Source organism: Tetrao urogallus (assembly GCF_951394365.1).
Source record: "Tetrao urogallus genome assembly, chromosome: 17".
NCBI lineage: Eukaryota > Metazoa > Chordata > Aves > Galliformes > Phasianidae > Tetrao > Tetrao urogallus.
The window spans coordinates 8,356,186-8,377,006 of record NC_136830.1 but is presented as its reverse complement, the minus strand read 5'-3'; the positions used below and the strand labels follow the sequence as shown (position 1 = coordinate 8,377,006).

The 20,821-nt window shown below is 49.4% G+C and overlaps 1 protein-coding gene across 1 annotated transcript; it reads right to left on the bottom strand.

The window, feature by feature from the left end:
- Window positions 1-7,339: 7,339 nt before the first annotated feature.
- On the bottom strand, window positions 7,340-19,736 carry LRRC75B (leucine rich repeat containing 75B; the record flags this gene model as incomplete). The annotated part of the gene is made up of 4 exons (XM_079544002.1): window positions 7,340-7,862; window positions 13,667-13,779; window positions 15,943-16,071; window positions 19,491-19,736. The coding sequence occupies 4 exons, from the start codon at window positions 19,734-19,736 to the stop codon at window positions 7,340-7,342; spliced, it is 1,011 nt and encodes a 336-aa protein (XP_079400128.1).
- Window positions 19,737-20,821: the final 1,085 nt, after the last annotated feature.

Sequence of the window (20,821 nt, the reverse complement as noted above, 5' to 3'; positions counted from 1 at the left end):
TTTGGGAGGAAATACAAATCCACTGTGCTGAAAACCTTGAGCTGCTTGCCTTCAATTGCCTTGAAACGGATTGTGCTGTAGATTGCTTTGCAAGTAAGGTGATATTTTCCCCATCTCTTAATCTGCTCATGGGCTGATCACGGCTGTGGACAGAAGAGCTGCCATATGATTACAGCATGCTCGTGCCTGAGCTGCCAAAGCTGCACTTGTCTGCAAGTATATAGCCAGATCAAGTTGCATTTTAACTGCTTCAGGCATCCTGCTTTTGCCTGGTCCTATAATAAGGTTTTCTTACAGTGTCAAAAATACCTTGGAAGTAAATGAATAGGGAAATGCTGCCCTCCTCCACTCATTCTAGCTGTTCTTCAAAGACTAGAGCATAGGATTATTTAACTCTGTGTTGAGAGTGGTGTATTTTATGGCCAGGAAGTTTGGGGTTTTTACTCCCCCTAATTTAGACTTTTAACAGGAAAAGTATTTTGGTTTTGTGTGTGAATTGATTGTTCCTATTAGGCTATTATTCCTGGCACAGGGCTAGTCATTGCATAAGCAAGCATTGTGCAGTCCCCTGCTGCTCAGCAGAGACTGTCAAATAGGAGCCTATGAAAAGTGGAGGTCTTCCAGCATCATTAATTCAGGGGAGAGTGTTGTAGCCCTGGCAAAGAAACAGACTGTATCCAGAAGATGTGTACTTATGCTGGGAGGGATGGAAAGAATGGCAGAAAAAAAGCACTATTATTGTGTTGGGGTTTTGGGTTTTGGTTGGTTGGTTGGTGTTTTTTTTTGCCTGGAGACTGAAAATCTGTTTTGTGGTAGGGGGCTTGCTCTGTTTCTAGTTCAGTGGAGAGATGTTACCATGTCCACTCCAGAGCAAACCACTGCTTGTTGTGAGGCAAAACTGCTCGCAATTTATCCTACAGAGCCTAAAATGTTGATGGAGAGTGGAACAGAGCAGTTAGAGGGAATATCAACAGTGCAGGGCTGCAAGGGGAGGCAAAGGGAATGCCTGAATCTGTGGAGAGATGGTGTGGTTTGTGAAAGTGGCCCTTCAGCTTCTTCATGGCTCCATGCTGTGGAGTGCCTGACCACAGCAGGCTTTCATGTTGTTGTTATGGTTTGTTGTTTTTTTTTCTAAGCAAAGCTGCTACAGGGCAGTCTTTTATTGTCACCTTGCATTTCACAAGGAGAGATGGAGATTGAACCGTGGAGAGGTTCAGTGTTTCTGGGTCTCAGGGACAAAATCTGCAGAGGCCCAGTGAATGCTCTGACTGCTGGATTATCCTTACAAGGTGCATCTCCAGAGCTCTGATGCAGAAGTGATGTCTGATCACTCTTGCATCAGTCTTCTATTGAACTGTAAGCTGCTTCACAGTGCTTTTTGGATTTGACACTTCCCAGGATATTCAGGTTGCTCTGACTGTATTCTGAAGGTTTATAGGTAAGTAGCTTGTCAAGACAACCATATTTCTTATCTTGCAAGGTAGATAAATCACTGATCAAATATACTTGGATACTGTGCTGAGAGCACCTTGCAGTTCACTTTGTCCAGGTACAAGCAAAGATGATGATTAGAGGATTGTTCTTATTCATAGCCCTCCTTTCAAGAGACTTGGTTCTGTTCTGGGGGGGGAGGGGGGAAGCCTCTTTCTCTGCCCCACCTGGCAGAAGAGAACAAACCTCAGCAACAGAAACGTGCACTGGCTCTGTTTAACTATTTTGAACATGTTGAGTGCAATTAATATCTGTAATAATCAAGGAAAAAATTTGTTGTTTCTAGTAGGAGACAGCAGGGTTGTGTATTTGGGTTTTTTGAGGAGGTCTGGGGGGGGGGGGGCTGGCAGTACTGCTGGCCCTCAGGAGACACACTGTGCAGCTGAGAATGTGACAATGCATAAACACATGTGGTGGCATTTGAAGTTGCTCACTGATGTTTTTACAGCCCTCTAAAATCTGAAGTAGATGGCAAGATGAATAGGTTTTTGTTTTAGGTTTTTTTCCTCTGCCTTCATCCACCTGAGGGATAGAAATGAACTGTGGAGACTCTGACTCTTCTGTAACTAAACAAGGCGTTGCTGTTTGCTACTTCACAATTGAATAATTTCCTTTCTGCATCTCAAATATCTCTAAAATAGCTCTATAGCAGGCTTTTTTGTTTTTTTTTCCTTCACTGAGCTCAGTTATCAGCCAATATCAAACCTCTTTGAAGAGCACTGTAAAAAGCTGCCCCTCAGAGGCCCCTCCAGAGCCTGGGAGGAGTGCATCATCTTGGCTGCAGCCCTCACCTTTTGCTTTTGAGGACAGCTTGGCTGCTGCTCTGTGGTTTGGGGAATGCACATAGAGGAAATGCTGCTTTCTCCTTTTCTCTGGGTATTCATTAGGATGAGCTCTCTTTGTTTTGCCTTTTTGCTACAAACTTTTTCTAGTTAATAAGCCACATTTGACACAGAGTAAGTGGGTGAAGCTCTAGGGAGCTCATTAGAGTTTTTCGTATCAGAATTCATATCATGCCAATACATGAAGTCAAATCCTAAACCTAGGCTGAGATTTGTGTCGCAGGATGTGCTGAAGCCTCTGGCTAGGGCTGTGTACAGGGAGGACTCTGGCAGCCTTCACTTCTTGCTTTGCTTTCAATGTTTCCACTGCCTCTTTTTCAGACACAGCCAGCCCTACGCCTATGCTGATGCTGAAACGAGTGGCAAAACACCTACTCTATTTTCTCTGCAGTGGAGTAGTGTGCTTAGAGAGAGACTGTGTGCACGAGGCCTGGGTTCATTTCTGCTTGGTAAGGAATAGCAGGAACAGCAGATAAGAGCCTGGTTTGCAGAGGTACAGAAAATCCTCCCCCAAATACCCCGTATCAGTGATGAGGGATGGATGTGATCAGGGCTGAGACCCAGAGGAGGGTAGCTTGCTGCTGGAGACTCAGCCTCCGAAGGTCTGGTGGCATGTCAGAATCATTCCTTGGTATCCTCCATCTCATTGCCTTTCAACCTTAGCTTTTAAACAACAAAACCATCTGCCCCAAAAAGTTGGTAATACGTGCAGTTGGTTCTGACACCAGCACGTACTGCCCGCTCTAGCCCTGTCTGCTAGTTCCAGAGAGGGTTCCTGGGCTGGGCCGTGCTAATCCTAGGGTTATCTCTACTGGGTGAACCTGGGGGTCTGCAGAATAAATACAGAGCTTATCATCTGCAAGGGAGTTCAAATAAAGGCATGCACACCAAATTTGGCTCCACAAACCAAAAGACTTCATGGGAGCAAGAACAAAGCTCCACTCAGCTGTCTGACATGGAGACCCATGGGCTGCTGCTGGTACAGGGAAAGGCTTTCTTCTGTTTTTTTATGTGGCCACATTCATGCTTACTGAGACTGGTTATGTTTCACAGGAGTTATGCTTATTGAATGAAGCCTGTGTAGTTGTTAGATAGCTTTCCACATGCTTCCCATCATGGTAACCAACCTGGGGCATATTGCCTCAAAAATGGACTGGGAGGAATAATCCTAAGTGCTGGAAGTGTCTGGTGGTAGACAGAATGATCTGTCTCTCAAAGGCAAATGCTGAATGCTTGCTTGCTTGCTTTCATAAGAGGAAACAATGTGAACTTTGGTAACACTGTCAGCAGCTGTCCACTAAGGAGCCTGTCAGTCTTCCCAAAGACTGCAAACTCCATCACTGTCTGAGCACTCATCATGAGAAATGTATTATAGACTGAAAAAAAGAGCTTAGTTCGTGAGGGAAGGAAAGCCCTTGACAGATTCTGAAGTGTTTGAAATAAAAATAGGTCAGACAGGCCCATGCTTCCAGCTGTGTTTGCATCCTTAACTCAATGAAACAATTACAGTTATTGGATGGAGCCACAGGGGGCAGAAGGCTCGTGATGACCCCTCTGCTGAGCATCTCACTACCAAGAACATGCTAAGGTAATTACTCTGTGTTTGGAAGTCAGTGCTGTATAAAATAAAGGATAAGGGAGTGAGGAAGGTGTTGACCAGCTAGGGAAGGAGGGAGCAAGTATACTTCTGGTTAAGATACTGAATAGTTTTGGTCTATCCTTTCTTCTTCTGCCATCTGGCACCCGTAGCATTATTTACCTGTGGTGCTGCTCAGTGTCCCCATGTTTTAGCAAAGCTGTGGCTGGGCTTTGTGGGCTGCCTGCCTGACCCTGTGCAGGTGGCCATCTCCCTTGGCCCTGAGGATGCAGGAGGCTGCTGGACCAAGTAGGAAACTCCTGACTGTTTTCATTCTGCGTGGAGAGGAAGGGAGTCTGCTAACCTGTGAAATGATGGAGGTTGGCCTGGTGCATGAGATTGGCAATGAGGTGTGTACTGCTTTGCACAGCTGAAATTACAGCCTCACCAAGTACGGTGCTGAGGAGAGTATTGAGTATGGCAGGGGTCTGTCTCTCCTGCTGTGCTATCTAGCTCACTGCAAGGCAGGCATCCTCTAATTTAGCAGCACAACAAAGCTGGTCCCTCTTCGTAAGTAGCAATGAGGAGACTTGTACCAGCAGCTCATCCGTTTAATCCCCTTTGAGAGCCCTGAGCTTTCACATTCTGTGCAAGGAGAGGCTCATTTGTGTTGCATTCTCCTCTCTGGTTTTTATCTCCCTGTTGCAGTGCACTGGGGTGTTGCTGTGCCCCTTGGAGTCCTCCACTTGTCAGTGCCATTGGGAGCTGACAGGGAACAGCTGGATGTGCTGTGAGCATTTGACCACAGCTATTAAAGCTGATCCAAGAGGCACTGCTGGCTTCCTAATCCAAGACCTCAAAATTTGCATTTGCATGTATTTATTCACAGCCAGTTCTCCGTGGGGAAGTTTCTATGGCAAAGCAACCAAGTGCATATGGAGGAATAAGAACCAGTCCCACAGCTGCTTGGTTTAACCAGTCTGTTTAAGCCATGCTTTATCTCTTGCTCCTGTAGCTGCCAGTAGCACAGAATTCCTTTGCAAAGGGCAGAACGTCTCTTCTCCATCCTGCTGATCAGCATGGCTTGGACCCAAAAGGCTACTTACAGCAGGGCTGGAAGTGGTTGGGGCTGAGCCAGGGATTCTGCAGGAAGAGCTGTCAGTGGTGGGCTGCATGCTGGGGGTCCTGCCTTGTTTCTGAGGGGTTCTTTTGTGATAGAAAAGCTGTGAAGATGCCTCAATACAGAGCCTTACAGGCAGTGCTCCGAGATGGAATGCTCAGCACCCTGCTTCCTCTTTCTAGATACGCCTCTGACTCACCAGGCAGCACTGAGCCTTCAGTTGAATGCTTCGTGCCCGAGTTTTCTTCTTGGCACAGACTGCTGCTCTGCTCAGACTGCAAGGGTTTAAGCAGATCCTGCTGCCGTTTGAAATGCTTTTCATTTTTGCTGAAGGATATTTTGGAAGGAAAAGAAGAAAAACTAAATATGATCTTTTCCACAACAGGGGAGGAAAGAGATAGCACAAGGAGAGGGAGAAATTGAGTTTTAACAAGACAGGCAGGCAGTGACCTCTGAAAGTGGCAGAGCCTTTCCCAGTAATGGGAACAGCTGCTTGAGAAACTGTTTTGCCTTCTGCAAGACAATCTCATGCCCCCAAATGCAGCCTTTGCCATAGAAATTACTCCACAAATCTCACAAAAAGGGATGAGAACTGTTTAGGGGAACACAAGCTCCCTTACTTCCTTGGGTTGCACAACAGCCTGGCTATGTCAGCACTACCTGTTTCCCACCGTCGTTCCAAGCACCATGTCCTCACTATCTTAGGGCCTTTTCTCTCCCATCTCCACTGTGATGGGCAACTAAGACCAGCTAACTCCTGTAATACCAGGTTGTAATACTTGTCCCAGTGTCTGTAAAGCCATCTTTCTTCCTTGGGTAACTTTTGGTACTGAGAGATGTGTTTTAGTGGGCGCGGTGGGGATGTACTGATGGCTGGACTAGATGGTCTTAGAAGTCTTTTCCAACCTTTATGAGTCTATGATGAGACTCTTGGCAGCTGATCAGAGATACTGATACCATCCAGTGCCCTCACTCTTCATCCAAAGGGGATAAATCACTCAGCATCACCAATTTGCTCTTGCAACACCTTGAGAGGTCAGCAAGAAGCATGAGAGAATCGTCTGTTTCACGCTGAGTATATGAGAGTTTCTTTTATGTTGAGACTCCCAGAGAGATTCTTTCAGAAGTCAGGTTGCAGTGACTGGGCTGCTGGCTCAGCTTGGCAACAACACAGATACTCAGACCCAATGGTGCTTTACACTCATGTCCAAGAGAACCATTTATTGAGTTTACACAGAACGTGAGCAATGTGGAAAACACTAGAAATCTTGCATCACTGGTTTGGTTTTGGACAGCATTGGAAATGACAATGCAGCTGCTCACATCATGTCAGTATTACGAGGTGTGCAATATGCAATAAGGAGCCAAAGCTTTGCACTTTAGCTTAGGAAGTGCCCATCTCTGGCACATTCACTGCTTGCTCCTCTAGTGTCAGTAAAGCACTTAGCTGTCTGATGCTCCTTAATTTCACTTGAAACTTGTAAGTTGGGTACAAAACCACAGTTTTTGAACCAGTCCTTTTAAACCACAAGACTATTTCCCCTCCCTTTTCAACCCTTGGCCTTCCCACCCCATCTCATCTCATCCCATCCCCCATGCTCCCACCAACACATACCTCCTTCCCCTCCCTCTCACCCCAGTCACACAACAAATATCCTGATGCTGCAGTTCCAAGCCATGTGTCTGCCCCAGCCTATGCAATCCGATGGTCTCTGACCAAGTCCCTTTGTTCAGACATTAATACAAAACACACAATGGGGGGGGGGGGGGGGAGGAAAAAAAGCAAAACAAAAAGAGCCAGACACAAGAGGGAGACACTGCCGGGCTCCAGCTCTGGCCTCTGAGCCCTTCAACGAAGCTCCACAACAGCTAGGCTCTTGGGGTACCTCCTTTCACACTCAAGACTGCAGGTCCCAAGCTTTCCAAGGTGCCTAGGAAAAGAAGGAAAGGAAGTAAACTACAAGCCTGTTTCTGTTTTAAGTTTCCCCCCATCACTTTCCCTCAACCCAATGGCTGCTGGAAGAAATGGTTGATTCCGACAGGTCTTCCAGTAAAGCCCAGCCTGGGGACCAGCTTTGCTGTAAGTTCCTCTCCGTAATGTGGGCGATGGGCTTGGCAGCGAGGGAAGGGAGCAGAGCACATTTTGGGGAACAACAGGCTTTGTCTCACAGCAAACTGGAGGGAGATGTCAGGGAAGGTGAGAGAGAAGTGCTGAAGGAAGCCGGTCAAGCTGGCCCTCTGCTTGGCGTTTGGACTCAGAACTGCTCCTCGGGGCGGCTTCAAGTGTGCCAGAGCCGGCTCGTTGTCCAGTCACCTCTCGCAGCCCTGCTGAGGGACAGCAAGCCGTGGGGTGCTCCCTGCTTCCTCGCCCTCCGGCCGGCCGCCCTCCTGCCCAGTGGGGATCTCTGGGTCACAGTCGAGAGCCTCATAAATGGTTGGCAGCGTGGTCTGCTGGCTGAGACGCTTGCGCAGGCCCACGAGCAAAGGCTGCGGCATGGACGAGACATCCACGTTGTTGCCGAGGTCTACCCAAGCCAGGCAAGGGAACTTGTTCATGTCCTTCATGGTGTCAGTCAGCTCCTTCATGGTTGCTCGCGTCAGTCGGTTGCCGTTGAGGGAAAGGTGGGTGAGCTTGGGCAGCGCCCAGAGGAAGGGCAGCAGCAGGCGCACCATGTCGTCGTTCAGCTCGGTGAAGCTCAGGTCCACGGAGGTGAGGTGGTCCCCGTTGTTCTGAAGGTAGTACGCCATGCGGTGCACGTCCCGCATGGTCAGAGGGATCCCAGACAGATCCATGGAGCCCTGGCTCACCTTCTTCTGCAGGCTGTTCTTCAGGCTGGGGGTGGAAAGGGAGAGAGAGGAATGACACGCACAGAGCAGGGGAGGGCTCGTTAAGAATGTTCTGCAAACAGAAAGTGGAGCTTGGTTAGTTAACAGGCATGACGTTTGCACCATGCCTCTGGGCAGGTTGTGTCCTGGGGCTTTCCTGTGTCTTCTCTGCACTTAAACTCCTCAAGAACTGGCAAACCATATGACTCTGAATTCTTTCACTAATTCTTCAAACTAGAGGGTTTGTCTGGATGTGTACATACAGATGTTCACACATGGACAGCAGAAATACCCATGGCAAGCAAAGCTTCCATACGCACTGGTTTGCAATGTGTCTGAGCTGTTTTTTCACCACCTCTCCAGGTGAATGCTGTGGTCTGTTGCAAAGAAATTATGCTGCAGTAGAGCAGTGTTAAAAAGCTGTGAAATTGATATTTTATCAGAAAAGAACAATCTGTGAGCAAACAGCACTCTGGGAGTGGATTTACCACATCCCTTTAAGAGCCTTCCCCAGCATCCCCCACCTGTAGCTGCTGGTTTGGATCTCAGTGGTCAGCAAATCATTGTGATCTGCTGCAGCTATGAGGAGGTAGGCAGGGCAGCAGGGTGCTGAGAGCAATCTAGAGAGATCTGCTTTCACCTGTGACCCTTGTTGTTTGCCAGGGGAACAGAGCGAGGAGGAGGTAGGCTGCAGGGTAAGCAAAGCTGTGCTACAGGGTCTCAAAATGAGTGGGATGTGGAGTTCTGAGGTGGATTGTAGGTCTGTGGGAGTACTGTGAGAAGTGGAAGCTATGGGGGATGATGAGGCTGTGTTGTGGGATTGAGTAGAAGTGTGTGTTGGTGTAATGTGGGAGCTTACTGCCTTAATATAAATGTTATTAGCCTTGGAGTCCTTACAGATGCAGATAGCTTTAAGGATATTGGACCTCTACTAGGATCTCCACTAGTGCCCTTACTCATATGCTCAATGTGTGTAGAAGTGCCTTGTTAGGGTTGGGGTAAGAACTGACCACCAGTATGAAGGTGCCCACTCTTCCTATCTGCCTGCCTGTAGTGTCCTGCATGGCTGCAGCACACCCAGTCCCTGGGAGCGATGGGCACACAGGGATGTGCAGTTTCCTTGGAGAAGGCTAGAGCACCACAGGAGCTGCCATGGCAGGTGAGAATGCCTCTGTAAACTTCAGTGTTTCCAGGCCCTTCTGCTGTTGTGGGGAGGATATGATGCTGCCCTTTAATGCTCTGCTTCGTGTATACAGTTTGTGCTATTTCAGAAACTTCAGATCCTAATAATTTCTATAAATATGTGGTAACACAGATGAATAACTATGCATCAGTGCATTCATTGACACTTTGTGGATGCATGAAGATCCCATGAAGGAGCAGGAGGAGGAAATGACCTCATGGGCTGCCCTATCTGTTCTACAGCCCACAAATTCCTGCTCTCTGGGTTTTGCAGCACTTTTTTTCTGGCTTTTTCTATGCATCCTTGTGCTTCTGGAGGGAATTCACTGTGCGAGGCTGAGGCTGTGTCTAATGTATTTAATGAGTTCTCATGGTAGAAAGCTGTAACAGTGTGAAATAACTTGCATTCAGACCTAAAGGTTTCAAACAGCCTTATGTCTGCTCTTTATGGGACCTGGGCCACCCCTCTGTGGACCGTGAGAGGAGCAAGAAGATGTTTGTGCAGCAGCTGATAAAATGCCAGGCTTATTTCTAGGGGAGGGGATCATCTAATATCCTCTAATTTCTGCAAGTAAAATAGGCTTAAAGATAGCTTCAAATGAAGATGCTTTTTTCTTTGTGTGAGACAAAACAGCTATTTAGTGACATGGCTCTGGATGCCCATGGGACTTGTAGGCGGAGGGCTGCAAAGTGCTGGAGGCTGGATTAGCCTTGTGCTCTGCAGCTGGTGCTGTGTGGCACATCTATAATTGCCAGGGTTTGCATCCAGTAAGGATCTAGACCCTGGATGCAGGGAAGCAGAAGATGTTTGTATTCTCTGCTGTAAGTTTAGAGAGGAAATGTGATGCTGGAGGCTCAGCTTCAAGTGAGAATGCAATGTGAGCAAGAAGGTGATGTGCAGTCTGACCCCACAGCCTGCCTGGAGCTGTGTGCAGCATGCAGTGAGGAGCAGTGCCTGCCATTCCTAAGAGATCAGTGTCCTTCAACTTCTTCCTCATCAGTTAAGCTCTTTGGTGGCTGTGACAGCTCCTGCTTGTTGCTCTGGTGAGACTTGCAGCAGATCCAGTGGTGCTTGGCATCCTGTTGTGTTGTAGGTCTTGAAGGAGCTTGTTTAGCATCCTGGAAATTGAGTGCTTTTGCCCTGTCTTCACGCTCAGGGAAGCAGAAGCTGGAGGAAGTGGTAAGAGCCAAATAAGATTTCAGTAATGAAGGATGCCTAATAGTCCCTGTCTGTATCGCTGGGGAGTTACCAGCTTTCTCCCTCTATGTCTCTTATTTTTCTTTAATTTGCCTCCAAAACTTTATATTCAAAGTTTTCCTGGTGCTGCCACCACTGTGCATCCCCTCCTTCATTAACAGGCACTGCCAGAGGTGGCTTATTAACCACGAGTTGAGTATTTCTTTGCTGTTCCTCCTTGCACGGAGCCTAATGGCAGGCATGTCTGGATGGCTCTTCTGCCAGCGACTTAAGGGATGAGCTCTGGGCTTTTTAATTGCCTACTTAGCATAATCTGCTTGCTTTTTCTTCCTTGTGGCACAGGGTGCTGCTTTGAAAGTCTGGCTTCAGCTGCTTCTGGTGAGATGAGAGAAGCCTCAAGAGCACTAAGCTAAACAAACCCAGTCCCAGCTGTTCTTGTTCTTGCATCTGATTCTTACCACGTGGCTTTAGTTAACTGACTGGTATTCTCTAACTTGGCTTCCTAACTCAAAAGCAGAATGATGGTGAACATTTCCTCTGCTGTATAAAGGAGAAATGGGAGCTCTACTTAATATTCATCTCATGCCATGTGAAGGCTAAGATCTAATCTGCCAGAGCTGTCATCTACGGCCCTGACTGATGTTTTCAAGAAGAAATAAAAAGACCTGAAGCCCTTTAGAGATGCTTCCTTGCAGTCTTCTAGACACAAATGCTTTCACTGCATTTTTAAAGTGCATCTAATGCTGCAGTGTCTGGGCAGTGCACATCAATAAATGAGAAATGGAGCAATGAGCCCAGAAGGAACACTCAGTTCCCCACCCGGCTTTAGATTAGCTAAGATATTACAAAATGGAATTCACTCTGGCAAATGAACTAAACCCATAGTGTGACCTGTGGAAAAAGGAAACTTGGATGTATGCAACTGAGAGTTACTAACTCCATATGCACAGATGCCTTTATTCTTCCAGAACAGGTTACTGGGTGGGAAACTGAGGCTATTTTTGTGCACCAGGAACATCCTGCTTGTAAAGATTGCTCAGTTTTCTGCCTGCATGTTTTATGGGTTCAGGTTCCATCCATTGCACTGAAGAGAGGCATTGAGCAGCCAGCTCTGAGTGCAATGCTATTAGAAGATGTGCAAGGTTCCCCAACCCAGCTATGCCAAGACAGTTCAGTCATCATCTATAGCTCCTTAATGGTGGTACTAGACTACAGTGCACCCCTTCAGACAAAGGCTGCGTTAAGCTGATACTCTTTCCACTCTGAACTGTAGTCTGCTCTGGCTTTGCCCTTGAAAAGTAATATATACTTCAGGTCCAGCTCTCTTCTGGAGGAGAACATACAGTCCTGCAGTGCTGAGCCACAGGAGCTTTGAGAGCTGACAAAAACAGCTGTGTCTCAAAAAACTGCATCTGTCAAAATGTTGCAGAAAGGGTTCTTGGTAGTCTAAGTAACCCCATGTCCACACTGAGAAGCCTTAACCTGTTTCTCTTTACATTGTAAACATCAGTTTATGGAAGAGAAGCTGGAGTTGTACGGCACCCTGGAATGTGATTAGTCATCCTTAATGAGCTAAACTATATAACCGTGCTTTAACTGAAGTCCCTTTAGGATGGCAAGAGGCTGACAACTGTGTAGTAAGGTCATGCTGGTCCCTGCTGAGGGAAAGTTATCCTTCTGCTTGTAGGCTTCTTACTTGAAAACCCTCTGTAAATTCCTCAAGAGCTCAGCCTTGGTGTTTGCTCAGGCAGCCTGCCCAAGCAGCACCATCAGGTGAGACACAGGATGTCAGCTGGGAGCTACAGACTCAAGACAAATATGTCAGGAAAGGAGAGTGGAGCCCTTTGTTTTCAGTGTAGCAAACCTGATTATCACCTGAGCAGCTGAAATAGTCTCTTTGGGTGCATGAACAGCTGAGACTGCTAACCTGTCAAGAACCAACTAGCTTGGATGCAGGAGGGGATCTGTCTTCCAGCATCATCTATGACAATCAGGGAAACCAGAGACGGTCTGGACTGGATCTTTCTTCCCTACTTCAGCTGCTGTTGCATTCAATCTGCTGCTGTAAGATTTCTTCTTCCATGTTTCTCTGTGGACTCTGTTTCTGGCCTGGGGTGTTCAGCTGGTAAAAGCTGCTCTGATGGCAACCTGTGACACCTGTTGTGTCCTCTCCCTATGAGATTTACTGCACCTTTGCTGTGGTCACAGCCTCAGGTTAAAGGCATCAGTGTTAAAGGTGGTAACAGAAGCAGGTAGGACCTATGGCTTTAGTGCAGGAGCAGGTCTGTGGTTAAGGACATCCAGAGAGATGTGCTTGTCTGAAAGCTCTCATAGGATGTTTTGCTAACAGTCTCTGAGAGATCTGGTTGGGCTCAGTTTGTGACTAAAATAAGACTGCTTCTGCATGATGGAAGTGTGACTGGTCCTTAGCAGAGTTTGCAGTTCCAGTTATCCTGGGATCACTGTGTATTGAAACAGGAGTGCTTGAAGACATTTATCTCATTCTTTCTACTTCATCAATTCATGGGTAGCACAGGTTTGTACTTACTCGAGAAGGTTGGGTTCCACTGACAAGGATTAGGATGTGACTTAGAGTCAGTTCCTGCCCTACAGGTTCGTTGCTTGGTCACAGGGGAACACCTGATGTGTGGTCCTACTCGAGTACGGTGGGTCTTTTCCATCTCCCAGACCACATCTCTGTAGCAGCCCGAGTGTAATTAAAACCTGCCAGAAGTTCCCTGTTGTCTGTGTGGCTGAACTTGCTAATTATCCCCTGGACCCATTTGGCACGTTGCCAGAAAGTGGAAGAAGAGATGAATTGGGTTCTGTATCAGACCCAAGAAAGCCCAAGCCCAGAGGATCACAAAGACAAGGGATTATGTTTTCCACACATCGATTCCTCTGAACAATCCCAGATTTCCACTGGGATTAGAAATGCCTTCAGAAGTCTTGCTGCTATACATGTACTTCTTACAGGACCTTGAAGGTAGAAAGGTACAAGGCAGGGGCAGGAGTTCAGACAGAGGTCAGAGTGAAATGGTCTATAGCAGATGGCAGGAAGCAGAGAACACAGATCAGTTAAAAACAGCCTGGCTGGACAGAATACAACCTTGATATCTCCAAGTGAAACAGTAATTCCTTGCTTTTCTGTTACCAGCAGCAGCCAAAGATGCCGACTCTGCAGGTGCCTTTTGCCACAAACATGAACCAGTTCCTCTCCTGTTTTTTAGCAAGAAAGTGCTGCTGTTACATATTTAATTCAAATGATTCTGCCTTATGCAATGCTCTGCAGCTGTGTCTCGGCTGTGTGTCTGCAGGGCTGCCAACTTAGAGTGCTTGTGGAGCTGCATACCTTTCAAGACTGCTCCTCTTCTTAGCACTGTGGCAGCAGGACTGATTTCGATGCACTTGAGAGAGCCTGAGGAACTTACCACATTTGGGACTTCCTGCGGGGCATGCCATGCCGGTGCCATTTGGAGTGTGGGGTCAGGTGGTAGATTAGCTGCCTGCAGATCCTGTCTGAGGACTTCCAGGGGTCATATTCCTGCAAGCAAAGGGATAGTTTAGGCTCTGTGTGCTGCTGCAGAAGAGGAGGAAAAGGGTGGGAGGTGGGAAAGGGACTGGGTGATAGTGGAGTATGGGACTGTACACAAGGAAAGATGGAAAAGAGGATGAAAAAGGAATGGATAAAAGGTTGGAAATGTCTCTGCAACACTGCATGCACTTCTGGGGTGCCAGGAACATGTAAGTACCCCACACTGCCAGGAAGAATCCCAGCCCAGCATTTTCCTGCCTTGACAGGGGAGTGGGGCTGCAAACCTGGACTCTTATTCCTTTCTGTGCTCAGCTAGGAAATCTGGAACAAGGAACCAGCCAGGTCCCTGCACTGCACCTTGCTTCCTTGCAGTCTGCTTTTCTCCTGGAGGTCTGAGTTTGGGAGCTTCCCAACAACAGCAGTTCCCTCCAGCCCTTGTAACAACTAACTCATCAGCACCGAGGTGGCTGCAGCTCTCCTGAGTTTCTTTTTGCACACATTCTCCATCTCTGTGACTTTGAAAGCATCTCTCTTCTCCTGGTGAAGCAGAATGACAAATGGCAGCTGCTGAAGGTTGGGATTTCTGCCTCATCTGGCATACAGACACCTGCATTCCTATTCCTCAGCCTTCCAGCCATAGTGCAACATGTGCATTTAGAGATTTGATAGGTAAACACATAGTAAAGCTGTCAGAACATACGCTAACTTATTCTTTATTGCAAGCAGTTAAAGTGCTGTACTGTGGGCCAACAGCTGCACAGTGATTCTTCTAAGCAGTCCCTGAGTCAGCTGAGTATCCCCTGGATGCACTGCCAGCACGTGGCTACTTTTCTGTGCCAAATGAAGAGAAATCCCAGCCTGTGCTCAGGAGAGCACCTCTTGACCCATCCCAGTTCACTTGGGGAGCCCAAGGGACTGGCATTAGGTGCCCTGTTCCAGACTGCTGCTGCACTGGCAAAGTGGGTGCTGGTGCCACCTACAACAGCAGGTGCATGCCAGGCTTCATGACAGATGCTGGCACAGTGCCCTGTGAGTGTTTGCTGGCTCACAGTTGAGAATTACCCTCCTGTTCCCTCCGTGTTCTCGCTGATGTAATTCTCTGCTGGAATTACATCATGCTCAACCTTTTGCATGTAAGGTTGTTACAGCTGCTGGGTGCTCAGCTTGGGTCAGAGGGAGGGGATGTGGGGTGCTGGGGCTTTCCACCCCCCTAAATAATCTCCTGTGGGGAAAATCTGATCTACACAATGGTAGACATGGCATTTCATCTAAGCATATGTGCATGTAAGACATGGAAGTAGAGAAGAGGGATGTATACAGGTGCACAAAAATCAATGTGTTGTCTGCTGGTAGGGCAATGTCTCCCTGTGTCACTTCTCTGCTCAGTGAGATGGGCAAGATTTGGTTAGGGGGTAGTTTTAGATGCTTGTATTTGGATAATAATTACTCTTGAGAAGATTTTTCAGGCTATCTTACAGCTGTGATGAGGATTAGAATGCTGCTAATTTGCACCAGGCTTTCAGCATACTCCCCAGGGCACCATTGCCTGCTCTGAGCTGCGTGTGCTTAATAGCTATCTTTGCATAAGTTCACTCTGTTGCCCTCTCTATAAAGCAAACACGACACTTGCTGAGCCCGATAAGTGAACGGATGGTGCTTGTGGTGGTAAAAGGTAACAGCTGGTGTTGCTGTGGGATGTAGTGCTGGGTTAGGATGGTCTCATGTGATAAAGCCTTAGAGAGGGGTTCTTGTCCTCCTCCCAGAGTCACCAGCTTGGGCAGAAGTGCAGGGAACTCTGTAGCTCCACAAACACCCCTTTCCAATGGCTAGCTTGTGGGGGTGGGGATGTGCTATTGTATATGGCAACACTGCCTTCCCCATCATATATTTTTATCTGGCACATGTCCTCACAACCAAGTCTTTTGTTGGCAAGATGAGTAATTCCCTGACTTTTGTGCCTATAACCTCTCTGTCCCTCAACTGCAATTATGTTCCAAAGTTCTTCCACCTGATTTCTACAGATATGTGCACATCACTGCATGCTCTACCACTCCAAGGATGCATGCTGGCTGGTTCTGGAGAACCACCCAGCTTGATCCACCTCCTCATCCGAGCTCATTCTGCATCATGCCACGTTGTGAAGTGTCCACTGAGCTAAAGGGGAGGATTCACCTTTTTGGGACACTGCAGGTCTCTAGCAAGGCTCATCAGCAGGTCATGGGAGATGGGATCCACCAAGTTGAGGAAGGTTGCATTTTTGTAGAGGACTTCATTGAGGAATGTTCCTTCCAGTCCCAGGTCCTACAAAAAAAAAAAACACCAGACATACAGCTGAGCATCGTGGGAAGGAGGATCATGGATACTCACTTGGCAATACTCTGAGGACAGAAAAATACCCCAGCAACAAAAAAGTAGAACAAGAAGACTGGGATGTAACTGGGATGATGCTGAGTTGGATTCAGTTGTTGAGGAGGGCTCAGCTGAGGGAGGAAACGAGTCCTCTGCCCATTCTGCATGCTGCTGCCAGGAGAAATGAATAAGCAAATGAGTGCCCCATATGTTCGCACTGCTCCACTGAAAGTGTGCTTCAGGCACCACTCAGGAAAAGATGCACTGAGAACTCTAGGAGAGAAAGCTGGGAGTGTGTGCGTGCAGAACCAGCAGGGACAGAGCCATCATTGGCAGAGGTGCTGAATCTTAACCCCAAGCAGCAAGCAAAGCTGTTGCTGCAGCCACTCTCCCTGCTCTGTGTACGCCCAGATCAAATTGAGCGGATAGCAGAATGGAGACAAAGATCCTGGCTACAGATGTGATGGAGAAAGCAAGAATAAATCAAATGCTTTACAGCCCCACCACCGCATGCACAGCACAAGCAAGCGAGGAGCCCGAGCAGTGGGTGAATCCTGAAGGACAGAAGCAGCTGGATATGGGCCAAGGCATCGTGCCAACATCTCCCTTAACCGTAAGGCTTTGGGGAAATGGAGCCTCCTACACAGCGTAGCACGGATAGATGAGGGAAGCTGCCAAGAGGATGGCATGGCTGAGCCTGCAGCAGTGGATGTCAGACTGGTAATTACACTCCCCCAGTTGGAGCTATGCTGTTAAGTTGAATCTGCATTCCCATTATAAGACTGCCTTCAAGGGTTTTATCAGTAATATAGATAGAAATATTCACTTTGTGTTGATAATCTATAAATTCTAAGCACAGGGCATTTTCTAGTTCTTAGTTGTATTCTTCCCTTACTGCCTCCTTTTCTTTTTCCTGTCCTTCTCTGTTCTTTGGAAAATGCTGTACTGCCCACCCGGGCACTGTGGTGAGCAGACAGCGTGTTATGGATCCGGGCCGTTCCGCTGGCACAGTGCTCTTATTGGGCACTTGGTTGCTGATGTCTCAGCACAGGAAAATCTAGTTGTACTTTTTACTGCTGTTAGTCTGATGCCTCCAGCAGAGCGATGCCCACTCACCAGCAGAAACAGGTCTTTCTCTGGCAGGTGAGTATTTCTCAGGCTGATGTGGACAGGTGCAATGCAGCCATCAGAGTGCTGCTTTGCAAAGCAAGTGTGCATGAGTGTACTCCTGCTGTTTGCAGTTGTTCTCAGCATGCTGCCAGAATCTCGCATCCCTGTTCAGTAGATCTGCTTACAGCTTCTCCCTTTATTTAATTACAGCTTCCTGATGTCCTGGGAGCAATCCACCACCTCTTGGGGCCTGCAGGCCACGAGCTGAGAAGTGCTGGTGGATACAGCGACAGCGTGCAGGGTGGATATGTGGGGCTGGATGAGGTCTGGCAATGGCAGGAGGCAATCCCAGGAGCCCTGGTGTGCCTCTGCATCCCCTCATTCACAGGGGTTGCAGTTCTGGCTCCAGTGTTGCTCTGCCATCTCTAGGGGAGGGAGTGCCAACGCTGCCAGTCTGAGGCTCAGTGATTAGGTATGGTGTTAAATATCCTCACTGCCCACTGGAGTGAAGGAGGTCTCTCTCTCTCTTGTTACAGGTAACAAACAGACCCTTGCTTGGGAACCAGCAACTTGCAAGAGCATTACTGCTCAGGTAAGCAGTCTGTGTGAGGAGGGACATGCTGGGGACCAAGCTAAGAGCTGAGCTTAGCTGAAGAATGATGTAATGTTGTGAATAATGAAAGACGTTGATCGCGGTGCTTTGAAGCATTGGACACGTGAGAATTGGTTGTGATTATCTGCCCCCAGCATGGCTGACAGCTGTGTTCAGCCATTGGAAGGCGCCATGCACATTAGCAGCCTTTGAGCACACAAAGAACCGGAGGCGTTGTGGGGGTGCTGGATGGGTTCCCATCTCATTTTGTGGAGGAAGGCTGTGTTGGGACCACAGGATGTGTGTCCCGCTGTGGTGTTGTCAGCAGATGAACAGAGGGTCACTGTTTTAAGATGGACAGACAGAGATGGAACAAGGGGAAGTGAGAGGGCAGGGGGCAGAAGAGGAGTGCTCAGCATGTGGTAATTCTGGGTGCAGGGCTGAGCCTGAAAGACGCTGGCAGGCTGTGTGGGAAAGAGGGCTCAGCAATGACCCTCCATGGCTCTGTGACTCAGCATCCAAACCCCACTGCTCACAGATGGGGTCTGTGAAGACCACAAGGTCTGGGAGAGATTTTAGTGCTTCAGCCTGAAGGAGAGGTGCTGAGCACTATAGAAAATGACATTTTGAGGTTCTGGCCTCTGGCAAACCCTATAGAAGTCGGTTCGTGTTAGACTGCCACAGCTGTGAAGAAAAAGAGGCAACCACTGACTTCTTGTAATAACTCTTCTCCTAAACTGCCTTTGAGATCTTACTCAGCCCTTGTCTGCCATATACAGGATTTTTGCTGAGGGTTATCTATATGCATGCATGGCAAGAGGGCTGTTTGCAGGGCTAGAACGCTCCTCACGTGAACTCTAAGGCAGTGGGCATGAAAAGCAGAGAGGGAATTTTAGGTCCCATAATTTCCTATTCGAAAAAGTGCAGCTCACCAGTAGCTGGGAGCATTGGTCACCCTGAGGTGTGCTGCAGAGCCTGGGACTCAGAGCTCAGAGTGGACATTACTGCAGCTGTACAGCATCCCTGAGAGCCCAGCCCTGCTCCAAAGCTCACACCCAAAGGCTACTGGCTGCTATAGAAGCAACTGGGTACATTCCCAGCATGAAGTGGGTCATTATCTAATGAAGGGACACAATAAGCTGAGAACCGGTGGTGTTTTGTGCCAAATCAGAAGGAGCATTTGTCCCCTGTGCTGTTTATTTCAGAGCTGCCTGCAGTTCAGGGAGGTGAGTTTGCCTGGAAAGTGAAGGAGTGATGGAGATGCTCTGTTCCAGCAATGGTGCTCTGCATCCCTTTGGCAGCGGGCTGTCTGTGCGGTGGGGCTCTTCTATGCCTGCATAGCGGCAGACAGAGCCCTGCTCCCTCGAAACACCGATCCCTTTCCCCTCCAGCCGGGCTGCGGGAGGTGGCTTTTCCCTGGGGAGCAGCGCTCCTGAACGCACCGGGGGCTGGCGCGGAGGGTTGCGGATTGGGACGGCTCGGGCACCGCTTTACCTGCCCGCCGGCTCCCCTCCTCACAGCCTCAGTCCCCGGGCGGGGAAGGGGAGGTGGCAACGAACTACGGGCGGTGTCCCCAGCCCGAACGGCGGCACAAAGAGCCGGGCCCGGCCCCGCACCGCCCCGGCCCCTTTGTTGCCCGGAGGCGGCCCGCCCCGCCCGCGGCTTTTACCTTCCTGAGCAGCCTGAGGATGTGCACGGCGTGCTCCCGCTTGTGTTCTCGGATGGTGGCCTGAATCTCCCGCAGCCACCCCACCCTCCGCACGTAGGGAGCGGGCGAGGCTTTCCGCAGCACCCCGGGCAGCTTCTGCGGATTTAGCAACAACGAAGAGAGGTGGAAGTCGGCACGGCCGGAGGGTTCCTCGGCCCCGGAGCTCTCATCCTCCAGGCTGCTCTGCCGGCTCAACCGGGAGCCCATGGCCGCGCCGCTCCGGGCCGGGAGGGCTCCGAGCTCCGAACCGGGGAAGGCGCCGCGAGGGGCGGGCGGGGGTCGGCGCTGCCCCGCCCGAATGGCTCCGCCCCGCTCCCCCCCCCCGCCCCGGCTGCCGCGTTCGGGGGTATCGCGCTCTGCCGGCCCCCACCTCCTCTCGGAGGCCGCTCCTCCCTTCTCAGGGTGTGTTCTGCCGAGGGGATCCTCGCTGCGGAAGACAAAGAGAGGAGCGGATCCCTCTCCGCATCCCTCCCTGCGTCCAGGCGCTCGGGGGAGCTTTGACCCCGGGCCAACATCTGGAACGCTGCGAGAGACGAGCGGTGCTTCCGAACGCACCTTTGGGCTGCGGGCAGCCGTTTTCTGCCGCTCTGCTGCTGGAGCAGAGGAGGCGCCTTTTGCCCGCCGGCGGACGATAACATAATTCTGTCCCCTTCCCCCGCCGCTGTGGGCAGGAATGTTTTCCTCATCGCTTCCATCCCCCAGCAGCACGCGACAAACTTTAGCAGGTCCCCAGACTGAACCGCTGCGATCCAACGGGGCGCTGAGAAAGCAAAGGTCGGATCCCAGAGCTGAGACTTTGCAGGCAGCCGAGTCACGCTCCCAGTATAACCAGCAGCTCAGCCTGACTTCCCATTGCTGGAGCTGTGAGCTTCCTCTTTGCTTAGGACTGCTGTTGGATGCCCGCAGCACACGGAGCGTGGTGTTGGTGGCCTGTGACTGTAGGAGCAGCCTGGGGTTGAGACAGTATCACCTCTGTAGGAATATCCATTCCTGCAAGTGCTGGGCCCTCATTCTGGGGGATGGGAATGGCTGTGGCCTTTTGCAGTACAGAGCAAAGTTTGCTTTCCTTCTCAGAGCCTCAAATGATGCCACCTCCTTCATGCTCTACTGGTTTGAGCAGAGAGATGGGATGGGGCTGCCCTCAGAGCAGTGTGGCCAATGCATCAGCTTTGCCCCATGTTTATGCACATCCCCAAGCACAGCAGGTGAAACACGAAGGTCTTTATCATACTTTTACTCGATGTTTGATCAGAGAAAAACTGGCTATCTCTGCTCTTCCCCTCCCTACCCTA